The following is an 18215-nucleotide window of genomic DNA, read 5'->3' as shown; positions in this document are numbered from 1 at the left end:
AGAGCGGCTGAGAAAGACCTCCTCTGACACCACTGAAATACAAACTTGTCGAGTAACAGATTGTGTGGGGGAAAAGGAGTGGAGAGGTTTTTCCCTTTCGAGATGTTCCTAAAGTATGTTTTCTTTTTCCAGAATAGCAGGGAACTTCCAGTCCCTGTACAATTATATAACCACGTGTTAGTCTTTGCCATAAGCTGATGCTCTCAGTTCCCTTTATGTACATATTTTTCTTACACTTGGAGAGAATGTGAAAAATCAGACTTTAGAATTGATTAACTCAGTGCTGATGGATAATCAACATAATTAAGTAACTGAATTCAGCATGTCGTAATTCCCACTCTGCTGCCTCCAGAAAGCAGAAAATGTGTACAAACCACTCTGTCTAGGTTTTGAGCAATGCAAGCTGTGGTATCTGTTCCTGCCTCTCTGCTGGAAGCCCAGCTCCTATTGCAGTGCTTTGCGAGCAGGGGCTGCAAGTGTGTTAAAGGCCATCAGCAGAGCGAGACCCAAGTTAACTCAGCCTTTGCTGGCACTGTGCAGAGCATTGCCAGTTTCTCAGTGAGGTGTAGCTACCAAGAGGTTAAGAATTACTGCTGCAATGACTGCTGTCTTTAAAACTAGCTTCACTGGAAGAGGGGAGATATGCAATGTCCTGTATCTCACAGCCCTCATTATTGACACGTACGTGCAGGTAGATGGAGGCAGGTACTGCTTTCCTTAAAGGTCTGAGGAGATTGCTGTCCTGGCAAATTGCAGGTCATCCTCATCTCCCCACTTCCATTTTTATTTAATAAATAACTTCTATGTCTGTTACCCGTGAGCCATCCCAGCCTTCATGCAATTGAAGAGATGCAGCCTGCCCCTTGCCTTCCCGTGCGCAGCCCGGCTCACCCTCTCGCAGGTGTTCTCTTTTGTTCAGAGCACAGGGAGGGTTCTGTGGACAAACCCCGGAGTGACTACCTGGCTCTTCATGCACACCTTACAAGTTGCTATTGCCCATTGATTTTTTTTTGTTGTTGCTTGAGTGTACTTGGTGCTACACTTGTAGCACAGCATTAGGCTGCAGTGAGGTCCTGTCTGGGGGAAAATCTTCCTCCTCTACCTCATTCCTGTTCAACAACCGTTCCTTTCCTTTCATTCACCATGGATTTTTATTTGTCCTACAGCTTACTTCCCTCCTGCAGTTTGGAGAGGGAACTACTAGCCACCGTAATAATACAATAGGGGCAGTCCCACGCTAGTAAAACCTGCTCTCAGAGGTGTGTGTAACCCTTCATCACAGGGACCTTTGTGCTGTGCTGCCGAGATCGTGCACAAATGTGCAGGAGAAGGTGTGGTCAATACAATACAATCTTTGTATTTTCCAGCGTTGTGAGTTCAGCCTTAAACTGGGGAGAGAGATGAATTCATAGCTAAAATATTTACATCTGGACTAGCTCCTTCCTAACTGACTTGCAGAACAAATCTGGGGAGAGCAGAGCACTGCTGTGCCTCAGGGTACAAACTGCCACAATAAATTGGTTATGGATCCACACACAATTACTTGAGGGTTTTGTGGCAGGGTACCATTAAATATTACACCAAAAAATTGTAAAAAAAAAACAACAAAAAACCACAGTGTCTCTGTTTGCCATTAGAAGTCAGTACTTGTCTGTAGTTTTAGCACATTAATTTAAAATAATTGTTTTTATCTTCTAATTTAAGGAGTATAATTAAAACAATTTTAAAAGAAGCAAAGAAAAAAAAAAAGCCAATAAAGAAGAGAAAGCATTTGCAATATGAAGGAAAGCTGTTCCAGACATATTTGGTTTTTTTTCTATGGTTACAGCTAAATATTTCCTTTATTTATCTAACCAAATATATTCTGAGCTATTGAAACATAGATTTATAAGCATTAGTATGTATTGCTAATCTGTTACTCAGAATTGTCCAAAGTCACGTTTACTGAATTTTTCTATTGAGTACCTGTTCAGAAAGAAACATTGAAAAATTATTTGAAAATTAACCTCCTAAATTATTCTATTGTGTTTGTTAAAGTGACAAAATTTCAGAGAGAACTCAGTAAAATAAGACAGCTAGAGAAGGCAGAGCTGCTTGTGCTCTGGGCTGTTTCAACATGCCCTATGCTAGAGGTGAATACTGAAAATCTCTTTAGTATACACAGAAGAAGCAGTAAAACCAGTTGTGGCAAGGTAATGCAAAAGAAGGTTTTGAGATTTGTAATTATAAATGTCCTGCTTCTGGCTTTTTAAAAAAAAGAGTAAAGACTTGAAATGTTTCTGCGAGATACACAGAACTGATTGTGCTTTTACAGATGAGGAAACTAAGGCAAAGAGAAATTTGCAAGGCTTCCTCAAGGTCACCGAGCAAACGAACATCAGAAATGAAAATTTAATATGTAATACTGTTCCTGTTTTGTAGTTTAACAAAAAACATTCCTTCCCCTTTCTAATTATTTTTTGACATTATGCTAAAAAGCCAATACCTGATAAGAGAGTTTTAAAGGAAATAATTACATATGCTGAAAATAAGCACATATATCAATGTTAGAACATCTATAATTTTAATTTTATCTGATTTTACTGAACTGTGTTTGACACTTACAAAATAATATTGAAGGTTAAAGTCACAATTTCAATAATGCCTGGTATACCATTTTTAGTCATTCTACTTTATATTGTAACTTTTACTCAGAGAAGATACTTTTGTTCATGAGATTTGGCAAACTTATGTTTCTGTTCTAAAAAATGAATATGTAGTAAGTTGAGCTGATACTAAAAGTAAAGGGCTGTTGCAGTTTTTCTCATACAGCTAGCAATGATGCTGTGTATGGCAGGTTCTGATGGCACTGATTTTGGATTTACTAAGATTCTTGAAAAACACAGAAGATAAAATACAGATATTGAAAAATAAGTCTCCACTACATGATTTTAAGATTTTTTTTGAGGAAAGTACATGTATCATGTCAAAATTGTTAAATGGCATCATTCTGTGATCTTTCTTAATTTATTAAATAGCCAAATTGTCTGATGGTTTTCTGAATGGATGGCTAAAACTTGGTGCCATTTACTTCCTTTTTTTTCCCTTCTATATTAAGGGCGTTTTGAAAAGGAGAGACCAAATTCAAGGCGAGCTCGACTCCAAAGTTGATGCTTTAGCCAATAAAAAGACAGAAAAGGATCTGGTGAGTATGTACAGAAAGCTGAAATCTTCCAGGTCTTATTCTAACTGCAAAAGATGATCCCCTGAAGAAAGCGTGACCTCTTAAGCCATGCTTTGTAACTGGATGGTATCTCTATAATTCTCATACTTATTCTGAAAAGGTTTGGTCTTTGTAGCTGTACATGCCAGGCAAAGGCAATCATGAGAAAGATGCAAAACTTCAGTAGCTGGGCTGCTGGAGCGAAGGACTGGCAATAATGGGTGACCACTGTGTTTTGTCAACACAGACTGTACCACAGCTTATCTTTAGCATTTCTATTTACTTCCACACCGGGACTTAAAAGAAAGTAAGATTTGCTGCAGTGCTTTTGTAGCTGCTGCTCCATTGATGTAGGCGAGGGAGAGGAAGTTACGTACTTAAAATAAAAAGTTCTGGATTCCATTCTTTCAGGTTTCTGTCTTATTACTTCCACTTCCAGTATGACACCTTCATTCATTCTAGTGGATTTAGACCGTAACTGGTAGCCCATGGGGGCACGCATCCCCAGACCCATCGGCAAGGCTCAGTGGGCTGATTAAAAGGAACTTCTGGGATGAGTTTTGATTTTAAAATTTTTGATTCTTTAACTCTCCAGCCTAAATAATGTCTTTTTAGCACAGTGTTAACACAAAAGTGTTATACAGTGTAAATAATAAATAAAAATGACTAAATAATAATCACTGTAACTTTCTAGTACATCAAAGGAGAAAGTCCTTGACATTTCAGATACTTTTTATTAGGGTTGTCATAATTAGCTTTCATGTAAAGATGAGCTGTTTAGATAGTTTTTGGCACTTGAAATGCATATTTTTATTTGATTACTTGGCACTGAGCTGAATAAATAAGAATATATTACCACTGTCTGATATCTACGATGACTATGGTATATTTTGTAACAATCTGCCTCTGTATACAGCAGTGGGACAGTAAATAACTTGGCAGAACGGAGTGTTATATGTCACTGCATAAGTTATTTGCATGCAACTAGTTATGTCAACTTTCCAATGCTGCATCCCTTTTAATCAGTACTTCCCATTTGTATGGCTTGTTGGCAGCCTCCTAAAAACAGTTGCATTTTCACAGAGTGATTCAGCAATGAATTGCGATTCCATACAGCTCGTTTAGCAGCTAGTCTTATTGCTCTCCACCGTAGGGAAGGGAATATTGCCTGGCAGGACGTGGTCTTTTCCGAATGTATTTCTGTTATAATCTGATGGAGTCGTCAGACAAGGTGCCCGCACTCTCTTTTCCTGAACTGTTACAGACAGAAAATAATATTTTTCTGTTTAGCGTAGTATTGATCACACCATGTTGATTTGATATTGATAGTTGTTTACTCCATAATGAGATGTTTGTGCTTGCTTGCAGTAAAATTTTGAGATCATTTTGCACATCCTGGTTTTTTTTTCACTGTTTCTGTGTTTCCAAAACTATGTTTAAGTTTTGGTAAAAGCCTTTGGACTGTGTGATTACCTGGGTGTTCAGATCTTTGCTTTCTCTTTCAAATCCCCCTATTTAATAACTTAAAAAAATCCTGTTTCTGAGAGCCTGATTCTCCTTGCAGTCTCTCAAGAGCAATAAAACAGATGTCTGTTGGTCTAATCTGATAATAAAATCCTGTGTTCTCTAATTGAGTGGCAGCTGTATCCTGAAAACTTTTTCTTAATTAGAAGTTAAAGGCTTTTTCTATTAATGACAGTTTGGCCACAGAGAATGGCGTACTGCTATTTTTGACCATTCAAGTAACCTTTAACTGTTTTCTTAATCAGTTTTTGATTATTGTTTTAATTGTTAATATGTGTTGAAATATTTCGCTGACATTTCTAACCAGATTTATTTCAAAATAAAAGGTGGTCATAACACAGGTACTGTTACTGGAATTGGTGTCAAACACTGACTTTGACTGTATTTGCACATTTTTATTCCTAAACAGAATTTATGTAGCTTCTAATGATCTCATAGATGTCAGATTGAACTTGTCAGTGCAATCTAGTAGCCAGAAATTCTGCTGACAATGAGTGACATGAACCCTAATCTCATTTGAAGTACATTTCCACCACAGATAAGGAATCTCAGACTGTCATTAGAGCTGATAAAAGGCTGTGAGATCTTTAGCATTGGTCACAGCAAACACTAAAGGATTTAACGAACAGGTGGTTATACAGCAGGAGAATACAAAACATCCCCAAGGTCAGTGCAGCTGAAATAGGCTAGAATTGCAAATTAAACCTTACGAGATGTCAGGCTCATTGGCTGGGCAAAAATATTTTTTTGAGCTGTGCTTCTGCCACGGGGCTTTTATAAAATTGCTTGTGGTGCCGCTAAAAAGCCAAAACCTTGTCTCCCACTCCAAAATTTAGTCCATGAAGGAGGCTGTTGTTCAGGGTATGGAAGCTCTGAAAACTGTGATTTTGGATGCAGGTTCTGACAGATATTTGGGAGGACTTTGGTGTCTTCATGCTTATCAAGACCTTTCTTACCTCCAGATCTCTGGCTGTGGAGTTTGTGGCTTCATCGCTCCCACGCTCCATTCTGGGGGCATACACAGCAATGCTGTGCATCTCTCTGTGGTTTGGGAGCTTTCAGCAGCTTTGGTACTGACACTAGTGCTCAAAATAATTCTGACAAAAGGTTGGTGTAATGTGTTCTGACAGAACCAGATAAGCATTAAATGCTAACTTAAGGATTCTAGTGTTCAGGCTTGAAACTGAGTAGTAAAGAGATGAAATTCTGAATCTATCACATTCTGAATCTATCTTGTTTTAACTCCAGGCTAAAAGGGTTTAGTGTCACCAAGGTGTAGGATTAATTCATGTAGCAGATAGAAATTCATGCTATTTTGCATAGTGAGATAGTGTAAAATGCGGTGTCACTTACCAGGCAGTTTGGATATCGGGCCAAGTCTCTTTGGCTACAGGTCGCACTGTTCACGTCTGGCAGCAATTTGCCCTAGCAGTGTTTGGCTCCCGCCTTCCTGTCCCGTGGTCCGATGTCTGATCAGCACTGTGCTGTCCTGGGGATCACTGATGGGAGATTTAATTTATCACACTAGCTGCCTCGGTGAGATCAATGTAAGAAAATGGATTCAGAATCGTATTTAATTTGCAGGATAATAGTAACAATTTACACCTTGTAAATGAGGATCACACTAGGTAGATGTTTTTGTTGAGACCAAGCCATTCTTCTTCAAATTCTGCTGTCATAGCAGGTGAAGAGGGTGGCATTTATGTTCTTTTCAGTTTTGAAAAAGTAGACCTTAAACATTTCTACTTGAGGTGATGAAGTGTGGCATAATGCTGTCTTTAGAACTTAAGTCCATGAGAACTTAAGCCTTGATACAACACACAGTTTCTTTTGGGCTTTAGAAGGTGATGTTTAAACCCCATATCCAGGCAGGGATGTAGAACAGAGCCTGCCTGTCCACATCACATAGTGACTACACCGTGGAAGAAACTCGTAGTTCCTAGAAAAGGCAAAGAGAGAAACAAACTGTAAAATAAATGTGTTAAAGATACGAAGAACGAGACAAGGGGAAGCTGCTGCAGCCAGGGCTTCTCAGTCAGAGAAGTTCTTTACATGTGTAGCCTAGCTCATTCCCATTAGGAACTTTTTTCTTACAAAAGCAGAAAGTGAGTACAACAACCTTTCCTATTCTAAATAATCCAAAAATATCCACTGTTTTCAGTATTCTGTGTGTATTCATTTATGGTATTTGAAGGAAAGGTGATTAACTTGTGACATGCCCGAGGTACCGAATCCAGCTGCCTGGAATTCCTTCAAAGGTAATTTCCCCACATTGAAATGGATTAACCTTTTCCTATTGAATACAGCGTTGGTAGTTGAAATACCCTTGTCCATAGTTTGATTCCTGGTCTGGCTAGATAATTGAACTTGGGCTTTCAGTAAAGTAGAAATAATATTTAGCATTTTTGTTCTTGATTAATAACCAGTATTTCATTAATCTAGAAGTGTGGCAAGGAAAATCAGTGTAGAAATCAAGTCTAAAAAACAATGTTTATTCATCTGTATATCGTGGAATGTGGAGAACATCCATTCAGATGAAATTTTCAATTTTACTAGCTACGGAGTTTTTGGCTACTTTAGAAGCTGAAGGATTCCAGTATGTCAAACTGAATTGGGAGCCATGGCTTGTGAATTAAGTGGTGGGCTCAAGTTCTGTGACCTTTTCGGGCAGTGCTGCTTATTTACTTTCTGATGGCGACAGCACTGCCAGCTGTTGCACTGGAACACTGTCCTCCATGCATGGTTCAAGCTGGAGGCTGCACACCAAGACTTTCCACATCCTGCTCTGAATTTTGACATTTCTGCATTCTGCCAATAGGCTAAGCATTCCTTGAAAATCCTGGAAGTTAACCTAGAATCCTGAAGTTCGTATCACTGAAAGCACCAGCTCTGCAGAGAGCACGAGGAGCTATCCAACTTTACAGGGTGCTATATGCGGAAAAACCAATTCGCCTGACAGCAGAATACAAGGAAGAAGAGGAGGGTGTATGGGACCTGAATTTCAATGGACACAATGCAATGAGATGAACTTTTCCTGCTTGATGTTCCTTATTGGTGGTGGTTCTGCCTGCCCTTCCTCCTGCTGCAGTCGCTGTGCAGTCCCAGCAGATGAATTTGCACTGTAGCTGCAGAAGACATACCTCATTCTGTGCCTGGGTGCCAGCCAGAACCGACACAGCTGATTAGAAAATGACAATAGGTAACAAAATTACTGAGAGGACTAGAAGACTCATTAAAGAGGGGGCCTCTGTCCACGTACTCATTCCCATTATCTGGAAAGTCACTTTGTGCGTCTGCAGTAACGAGAAGAAAATAATGTCTGTAGCCTGCAAGGTTTTTGATCGTCATTTGCTGTGAAAGAGTTTCTTCTCTGCAGAAGGCTTTTGGTTTCATTTCTTTCTCGCTTCTGTATTTCTCTCTCCCTCACATGGTCAGAGGTTAGTTCCAAAACAAAAGATTGCAAGGTGACAGGCAAGAAATCAGAAAGTTTGTGCTTTTAATTTCTGCTGTCTTCTCCCCATTCCTGTTTCTCCTGAGGTTATCAAAGGCTCTGTCAGGGTTTTCTCAGTTTTTCAGGCCAAATCTAATTTGTGTAGTTGATTCTACTACAGTAAAGCCCTCTATACAGTAAAGCCCTCTATATTTTCCTTCTCAGATGTATCACTCTCAAGTGCTAGTGAAGAGGTGCCAGAGTCTGTAAGTTCTCAGTCAATAAAAATATCTTCAGCAACACTTTAATTCCGGTCTAGAATTTCTGTTCTTAATATTTCAGAAATGGTACTGAGTTATTAATTAAGAATAACATTTACGTTTATCCCTGGGGGATGATTTTCTGTGCTAAGTTAAATACCAACCTTGGTTCTGCAGTTCTGTTTGTCTGCACTACAATCACTTGATTTCAATCTTTTTTGAAACGGTGACTTTACTAATATTTTTTAATGTTTACAATTCATATTTAGTTCTCAGAAGAGATTGGGAAACTTGAAGACAAAGTCGAATGTGCCAATAATGCTCTGAAAGCGGATTGGGACAGGTGGAAGCAAAACATGCAGTGTGATATGAGGTCAGCGTTCACTAATGTGGCTGAGAATAATCTCCATTATTATGAAGAGGTAAAACACTTTCTCACAGCAATGTTATTTTTTCATTGATTATTTCAGTGGAGAAGTCCATGGGTTGTCAGTAAAGATAAATTTTTGTGTTTTAGTTCAAACCTGTGTTAACTTCAGAATCAGTTTTTGTGGGAAGAGGGAGGCAGTTTTCCTTAATTTGACGTGTCAAGCAAAACGTATTACATTTGTGCCCAAGTGGTTGATCCTGAATTCATCATCGACAGAGGGCACTCTTGTTTTACTAACCACAACAATTTGCAATATATATTTTTTGGTTTAATGTCAGCTGCTGTATTTCTTTCTGTTTGGAAACTTTCTGCTGTAACTTCATGAAGAAGCCCTCTGGAAAGCTCAAACTTGTGTAAATGATCTTTTATGAGGAAAACCTCTAAATGGGATTCCATTTCAGGCAGCACATTCAGTTAGTCCTCATTGTTATTTCTCTAAGGAATTGTCTTTCGTGAAATAATCAGACTTTACTAGAATAAAGAAGAACAATGCAGTTTTGAGAAGTCAATATTATAAGCTTATTGTGCTCTTAAAAAATATATATGCTGCAAGTGTATGCAATTAATAAATTGAATCTTCTTATAATTGAAACTTACTACTTTAGAAACAAAGAAAAGTAATCGAAATTAGATTTTTATTTTCAATTCAAATGCCATGGCTAATATTCTTGGTATTCCCTTTTACAAGAATGTATACTAAGAAAGAGAACGGGAAGATGATATACAACAGAATATGCTCAGCATTCTGTGGAGTTCCTTCATGGGGAACACGGTGATTGAAGTGCGCATTTTGAAAATACCGCAAATGTCTTGAATTTTTTTTAAAGAATTTCTCCTTATTTTGGGAAAGAAGTTGTAATACATGAAACCATCTATTAACCATAAACTAGTAATTTGCACAGGTATATGTTGGTATTTGTAACTTCTAATCCTGTATTCTTAACTTTTTATGGATTGCCCATTAGCCAATGACAGTGTCCTTATTTTACAAATCATTTCGTTAAAATATAATTGAAAAGACAGAGCTCTTGATCATCAAGTCTAATTAATTAACATACAGTCTGTGAGATGCACGGACATTGACAATCTGTTGTTACATATTAAGATCAAAATATTTTCTGAAATCAGGCAGCAAGCTTTTGGCATCCTCTCACATTTTCTTCAGTTACTGATGATCTCTGACTTCTATGTATTCCTTATGGATACTTGTCCTTATCCTGGGTACAACTTGGAGGCAAGGAGATGAATAAATTTACAGCTTTCTTCTATATTCTATATCAGCAATACATATGGTGAAACAATGACAAATATATTGGAATATTTTGTTAATGAATGATTATCTAAATTAAAACCCAAAAATAATTCTTTGGTTCTCTTTCCTGTCTAGAAATGCTTCTTGCTGAATTAAAATTTTAATTCAGAATGCTAAAGCTCATACTGTACATGAAATTACTATTATTAAGTCACAAACTGCAGAAAACAGTTCAACTGTTTCTGTAACTGCCAGTGGTTCTTCTTAAATATCCTCTGAAGTACTGGACAAATTGGTTTATACTGAGACATTATTCTTTGTTGGTGCTTTTCTTGAATATTTAAATCTGCATAAAATGTTTTTGCTATTATAACTCAGTAGATCTGGATTTCAGAAAAATAAATACCTTATCTTACTGCAGCGGTTGCAATACAAGAAAACATTCTGCTAACTGTATCATTCCTTGTTTGCAAAGTGAGGGCTTACCAATTTTTTTCTGTTTTATCAGAAAATGATTATCTTAATCTTCACATTCAAGAGAATGTGACAAAATTAATATTTAGATTGGGAGTTTTGATCTAAAATATGCATGTTTATTTGAGACCTGTGGTTAATGCTGATGGTTAATTATTATTGGAGAAGTGATTACTGTCAGAGGCCCTTATGTCACAAACGACAGGTGTGTAATGTACTCCTGAAAACAGAAGAAGCCCTAGCATCTGCTTTCACTATTTAGAAGTGAAACTTCAGGAGGGAAATCTCAGAATCAGAATATGATTTTTATGCTTTCACTAGAAAACAGAAACCTGCCTTAAAGATAATAGTTTGAGTCTCATTCATTAAACTCACAAACACAGTCTCTGTTACAGTGCTTTTCACTTGTTCATCATTAATGTTCTCTCACACGTCCAAAGTTAAATTACTCATTCATGCTTTTGATGCACCATTTAATGCTTACTAAGCCTTTTCCTTCTGTAGTATCCCTCATCTTAGCTCTTGCCTTTTTTGTTTTTTTCCCAAAGCATGTTCTGTACATGCTTCCAGGCACCATGGATGCCATGGATATGATTCAGTTGCCCAGCTCTTTCGTCCATCTCCTGCTTTCTAACTCAGTCATTCCCTGCTTCTCCTCCTTTCCACAGCTTCCTCCATCCCCACCCCGGTCCAACGCCTGTTCTTGCCCCTCCCTGAGCAGTGTCCCATTCCTTTCTCTACAGCAGTGTTTCACTGTGCTCTTCAGTATTCCCCACTCTTGCTGACTTGATTTCCCAGACACACAACCTAACCAGGAGTCATTCTTGTTAGTGGCCTTTCTCTGAACCCCTTACATTTTTGAGAACTACAGAGAAACGAGAGACAGACATCTCATGGTTTCTGGTGGCTTCTGTAGTACAGAATCCAGTCCTTCAAGACTGTATAAACTAAAGCCAAAGTGATCAAGTACAATATAGCAGGGTCGTCAAAGTACATTAGAATTTCTAAAATGTTATTTCCTCTTGAAAGAGTATGACCTTACATTTGTTTGGATTTTTCCAAGGATTCTGCTGTCAACTTGTCAAGCATCACTTAGCTAGCGTAAAAGAATATGTCTCCCTTAAGCTGGATTAATATTCAGGTTACATGAAGTGCTACTTTAAAGTGTTACCTGTAATTATATTTCACCATATTTACTAACTCAAGTATTTCTGTAGCCTTTCAGTCTATTGACTATCTACATTTAATATAATTGAATAAGTGTTGCATTTTTTCTGTAGCTGTGGAATTGCCAGGCTCTTTGTGTCTCTCAGTGCTGTGGTAACAAAGACACTAATTAAAGCACAGTGTTGCAAATTTACAAGGTGCCCCTGTGCAGACCTATGAGAAGGAAGGCTTTCCTGTGACAGTGTATAAGCTATGTTACAATACATTTAAATATAATGTAATTTAGTAGCCAAGACTGACCAATCACTTGGTGTTCCTGTAGCTGCTCTCAAGAGTTCATAAAGTTCCCTACTCCTTTTTCTTTGCTTTTGGAAGAGAGTTTTTCTGTATTCCACAAAGGCTTAAAGCCAATAACATACTGCATTAATGATTACTGGAAGTGCTAAAATAGGGATGATTTTCTAAAACAATATGAAAAGGTTTTAATTTTTAAATATTCAGAACTCTCCTCCTGTTCCTGAAGTAAATAGCATTGATTTGTTTGCCTTACAGAGAAGAGTTCTTGAATGAAGCACGCGTTAACATCATACCATTTATTTTGTTCCTTTCCCCCATGCCTTAGGTGTGACACCATTGTCTCAGATAGCACACCTTAGTTCAGAAGCGGTATCTGCCAAACAGTTGGAATGACAAACTGTCCACAGGGTGGAGCTTACAGCTGGGAAAGCCAGTTGTCACCAGGATATGGGTCATTAAGTTAGGTGTAGATACTCTGCAGAGCCCTAAAGATGCAGCATTACTAACACCAAACAAGATACAAAGTTATTGGTGGTGGTGTTGGCGTTTAGCTAGAATGTCTCTAGTGTTCCTGGTACAAATTAGTAAAACCAAACTAGGCAATGTTGAACTCTGGCTTCAAAGAGCAATAGCAATCAAAAATATACTACATCTTTCCTTTTTTTCCCTTCATCTTTTTACTCTAGTCTCTAGGATATTTACACCATCAAAGAAACACTTCAATTTGTCTCAGCAAAGAACTTTGGTAACCTATTATTTTCAGAAAAAACACTGGAATAAGGAGCTAGATTTTGCAGCCCGATCCAAAGACTAGTTAGACATTAAATCCAGCAAATATACCAGAGTTTGGTTTTCCACTGCTCATGGGGCGCGCTAGTAAATGCAGGAAGGTTGTGGTGGGTTGTTTTTTTTTTTTTCCCTATAATGTAGGATGATATTTAATTAGTTTTGGCATTGAAAGAACATGTTTTTTCTTGTGCATGGATGAGCCTTTGTTTTAAAGCATAGCCTCTAATTTTATTTTTATCTTGCCAAACTAATCCTATTAAAACTTTGCAGCTTAATCAAATAAAAATCTAAAGTTATCTTTGATATAGTGAGATTCTTCTTGGTATTGACACAGCTTACTCTTTTAAAAATACAAATAATGTCCTGATTTTCTTAACTATTTCAGGCATAATTTAGTTTATTTCTGTGACCTACATTGTTGTACAGGCATAAATTGATCCAAAAGATTCATTAGGGCAAACAATGGTTGTTCCCTGCTACAGCAACTTGCCTCTAACTCCAAAGCCCTTATGTACCTCTCTATCTAGTATAAGCTGTAGAAAAACAGATGAGATTTCTTGTTTGCCCTAGAGGCCTCTGTAGTGATGTATTTAACTAGTCATTTGGTCGCATAGCAAAAAGTTAGCTGCTCATGCATGTTGATCACATCCTACCTTAGCAATGCCTGGGAATTTAGCTAACAAACTTCATGTGATTTTCAAAAGCTCCCACATGGCTGAGCCAGTTTGTCGCTTCAAAGCCAGGATCCCTCTTTGAACCCTTATTCACTTCAACCATAAAAATTTATTTAAAATACTTCTAGGAAGACATTTTTCTATAGTGGGAATCACTATTTCTGTGCACTCTAGTTTTTGTTTCCTTGCACCCAGAAACCATCTAAGTATTTTTTTTTCTCTCTCAGACACACACAAGACTTCACTTTCAGATTCTACTCCAGAAAATGCCATCATAAATGATATTTTGAAGGTTTCAACCATCAAAAACAGGGAACTGGAACAGAAACACATATGGTGTGTGACACACTGCTTCTGTTATCATCCCTACTACATGCTCTATTTTTATATCTCCTTTTTAGTTAAAAATGCAATTGTACTGTACGAAAACCTTTCTGCTGTTTTTTTCTTCTAAAAATGATGTCACAGAATAGATGTGTGACCTGCAGTAGTAATCAAAATATTTTAGATAAAGTATCCTTATTTAAGCTCTTGCTAGTTCATTTTGTCTATTTAGGCTTTTCTATGCCTTCCGCCAGGCTTTTACAAGTAATTGGATTATGAATTTAAATCCTATGCATGCACATTTAATTTCCTGGGTCTGGTTTTTCCTCTTTTTTTTTTTTTTCCTTTCTGTCTCCTCTGTGAAAACTGTCTGATCCTCTATTTAGATCTCTGTTTTAAACCTCCCAGGAGAATGAAGTAAAATCATTCTGTAATAATGTTGAAGTATACATCACTAACGAAATGTCGTTTATGTATTTCATGCTTCACAATACAAAAAGCTTGAGCCTAAGGCACAGAGACCTAGTTTTGGTTTGGTATGGGTAATTATAAAACTTGTCAGCTGTAGCGGCACTGTGAGGTCTGACAGTGAAATGAGCCACCATTGCTCTTACATTTTGGAAAATATGTTCTGGATTTATAAACTAGGATAAATTAAAAACTGAATTACTTGTGTAACTGAAAAAATGCTTTGCATCTTTGTCTGGAAAGACTTCAGTAGATTGTATCTGTATGGTTAAGCAACATCCTGTGACTGCATTTTAGCACATGCAGTTTGGCTCAGTGTTGCAAAGATAACAGAGAGCCATTTCTACATTCCTATTTTAATTCACATTGCTGAAATTGTAGAATGACAAAACATGGAATTACATGATATAAATTGAACTGTGGTTCAGAAAAAAATGTCAGTCATTGCCAACAAAAGACTCTTCAACAGTGATCATTTCTTGTCCCACACCTAGAAAAAAACCCCAGGAAAACAGATGTGCCTTGCAGCTTTCTAAGATGGTTATCCAGGCTGGGCTCTCGCAAACAGAAGTCTGAGTCTGAGTGCCACAGTGAAGACACATTGCTAGCACCTGCCTCACTGACATTTTAAAACCAAGATGCTACCTTCCAGCTCATGCATCTCCGACAGACTCAGCTGCCACAGTGTCATGTGAAGTAGGGGAGAATCTAATGGTCAAACTTTAAAGGCTTTATACAAAAGGTCAAAAACACCTTTTAAGTCTGAAATCAGTTTGCAACACTTGCAGATCACTGTTCATGCTAACAGTATTTTCACCATTTCTCCCTGATTTTATATTTACCATTTCAAAATAACATTTCTCCAAAAAGTCAATGAAGAAAGCAGATTTCCACATGAGTGTTATCGTTGGGGATTTTGTCAGCAAGATCAGAAAAGAAAGATTTGTGGAGTAGATTCATGGTTTCCATAGCCTAGGAGACAATATATGAATAACAGGAACAGTCTCTGACATGCCTGATAATGACCAAAAACCTGTGCAGAAATAAGCTCCCACATACTTTTTTCTTTGTGATCTCTTAGGTCAGTTGGCTGTTTTAACCTCTCACATTATCTTGCAGACCCATGTCTTCTAGTTTTTTATGTCTTCTGAGGCATAATCACTGCTGACTCTTGTTTGCTGATTCTTGTTATTTTGTCACACATAATTTTATGGGTATCCCTGGTCTGCATCCTTATGTCATCATGGATTCTCCTAGCTCTGGTCATCCTGTGCGTCTCCTTCATTTTGCTCTTTGAGTTTATAGTTTAACATTGTTTGTGACTGTCAGATCTTCCCACTCGTCTGCTTGCAAATAGATAAGCAATAACGCCAGGACCTAGGCTCTTTAATGTCATATGATTAAATCTACATATTTAATAGCAGAGTTTTGAAGTCATTCACTAGAAATGTCTAATAAGACAGAGTTAGATGGCTGTAAGTTCAAGCAGCATGAATGCTAGCGTATTTCCCATGTCTCCTAAGCCATCAGAGATGGATACTAGATACTTCATTGTAGCTGGGCATAGCAAATTACTGTGGCTTGAACAGTTTATGGCAAAAGCTTTAACTGAGGAAATTATGCTGTTTCCAGGGTACTGCTTTAATTCAAAGTTCAGATAGATGAAGTATGCTGTCCAGGTTTTAATATAAAAGAAGGTATTTCCTGAGAAATTTCAGAAGACTTATTTATTGTGAATATTCTAGATTCTTCATTAAGAAAACCTCTGTATAGTAACTAGTAAATAAGCTGCCTTGTCAAGAACAACAGGTATGAGTGTGTAAGTCAAAATTTTATTAGAACATTTTCATTTTAAGGGTTTTTTTTCAGTAGCATCAAAGCAATAAAATTATTTTATGAGTTTGCCTGGCCTGTTCTAATGACAGACTTGAAATAGTAGAAACCTGGTACTTTGGGTAACAAGCATCAGCACACCATGGGTTACCTAGTGATGGCCTTGCCGTGACTCAGCACTAATCTGTGACTTACAATGGTCTGCCAAGCTGCCAACAGTCATTTAAGCCAAATTGAACAAAAGTCATTTGGGGATTTTTTTAATTTAATTTTACTGCCTACAGTCTTGGTGCATCAAAAAAAAAAAAAAAAAAAAAGGTAGTTTGTACAACTATAAATACATTTTTCCATGAGGAGATAAATGCCACTTGTTGGAAGGATGACAATTTCCGCCCCCCACACCTTCCTGCCTTTCTGGTCGCATTTCTTTCCCATTACTCAGGAGAAAAATGAATTTTCTGTGTGTTTAGAAAAAACCTCTTTTAATTTAACTTGGAAAGAAACGTGGGTATACAATAGGAATCCACAGAGATTACAAGGGAACTGTGCCTGACAGTGCACTTTCTATCTGGAAGAGATTTTTGCCTGTAACTAAAGGGAGAGATTAAAGAAGAGCATAATTAATGTTAGCATCTTCCATGCTAACACATGCAATTACGATGCTCACGCTATGCGCTTGTCATTATGTAAAAGTGACCTTTACAGCTCACTCAGCATGTTGGCTAATATTTTGCATATCACTGAGCTGCCTAGGAAACCATATTTGGTTCTTACCATAGTCCCACAAAAGCAGCTTGTGACAATTTATATGTATTCTGCTATTTTTTTTAGATTATTTTTTTCTCCTTGGCTACCAGTTTTACAGAAATCCATCTGCTATATTCATATGTATCTGTGTTGGTTTTTTTTTTAGTGCCTTGCTACATGGGAGTCCTTCCTAGCATCTCAAAGAGTGGATCTTCATGTGGAAGAAGATTCTGAAGACAGGCCTTGAGTAATATTTCTGCTTGATCTCTGCCTTTTCCATGCAGTTTCTGCCAACCAAAGAAGTGCTTTATACGAGATCAGATACATTATTAAATTTAACTGTTAAAAATCAGTGAAATGCAGAAAACCAGCTTATTGAAAACTCAGGTATTCTAGTCCTGAAATACATTTTGGAACATGCTATATATTGCTTAGCTGTGATTTTACATATTTTTATGCAAGTGTTTGCATACAATTGTTTTCATAAATATTGCATAATTTGGATATAAAGTATTTTAAATATGTAAAAATAGATCCATTTTAATAAAAAGTTTAATAAGGAAAGCTTGTCTTCATTCTGTATGTTAGTCTTCAAGAAGTATTTTTGTATTTTTGCATGCTTGTTATATTCTCTTTGTTGAGTAATTTCCTGTACTTGTAAAATTACCTAGTGTAGTCTTCAAGGAACTCTTCAGGATTATTTTAATAGATTGTGCTAGCCACCCAATGGCAGCATGGTATGGAAAGATGCCAGATGTGTTCTGTGAGATTAGTGCTGCTTTAAAGTACTGCTAATTCAATTTTCAGTTTTCAGTATTTACATGTCTATTAAGCATCTTCAATATGACATTTTAGTTGCAGCACACAAGAGCTTTAGAGTTGGCAGGATCAAACTTTTTACTCCTGTGGCTGACCTTCCTGTAATCCTTAACTTCCTCCCTCTTTGGATAGCCAGTGTGGAAGAGAAAGGAATAAGAAAGGAAAGGAGAGTTTTGCATTGGAATGATTGGCTGATTCACCCACGCAATATGCATTAAAGTGTTCCAGTCATTGAATTATTCCACCCAAAAGGTCTGTCAGTCTGCACTTGTAATTCCTGCAGTTGTTCTCCCTGGCAGTTAAGGTCTGTCTGAGCAAGCCTAAGTCTGAAAACAGAACGAATGAGGTACAGGAATTGGAGACAGCTTAACTGTGGCTCTGGCCTTGCAGAACGTCAGGGCTTCAGCCGTCCCCTTCGCTTTTTGTGGTGGGAATTTGTGACCTTGCTCCTGTCAGTCACCTAATGGCTATGGGCAGGCAGTTCCCCAGCACACGGCTGCTGGTTCCCAGCTCTTGGGTGGCTGT

The 18215-nt window shown here is 37.6% G+C and overlaps 1 protein-coding gene across 1 annotated transcript in view; it reads left to right on the top strand.

Moving 5' to 3' along the window:
• Positions 1 to 17430, top strand: part of SNX7 (sorting nexin 7) — a 23751-nt gene extending 6321 nt beyond the window's left edge. Inside the window, exons 6-8 of the mRNA XM_010074336.1 lie at positions 3098 to 3184; positions 8686 to 8838; positions 17038 to 17430. Of these exons, the coding sequence (XP_010072638.1) occupies positions 3098 to 3184; positions 8686 to 8838; positions 17038 to 17118 (321 nt within the window). The 3' untranslated portion in view covers positions 17119 to 17430. The remainder of the gene's footprint in view (positions 1 to 3097; positions 3185 to 8685; positions 8839 to 17037) is intronic.
• The last annotated feature ends 785 nt before the right edge of the window (positions 17431 to 18215 follow it).

Source organism: Pterocles gutturalis, unplaced genomic scaffold (assembly GCF_000699245.1).
Source record: "Pterocles gutturalis isolate BGI_N339 unplaced genomic scaffold, ASM69924v1 scaffold15772, whole genome shotgun sequence".
Lineage (NCBI taxonomy): Eukaryota > Metazoa > Chordata > Aves > Pterocliformes > Pteroclidae > Pterocles > Pterocles gutturalis.
The sequence above is the reverse complement of the archived record's forward strand: the minus strand, read 5'-3'. Positions and strand labels throughout refer to the sequence as shown.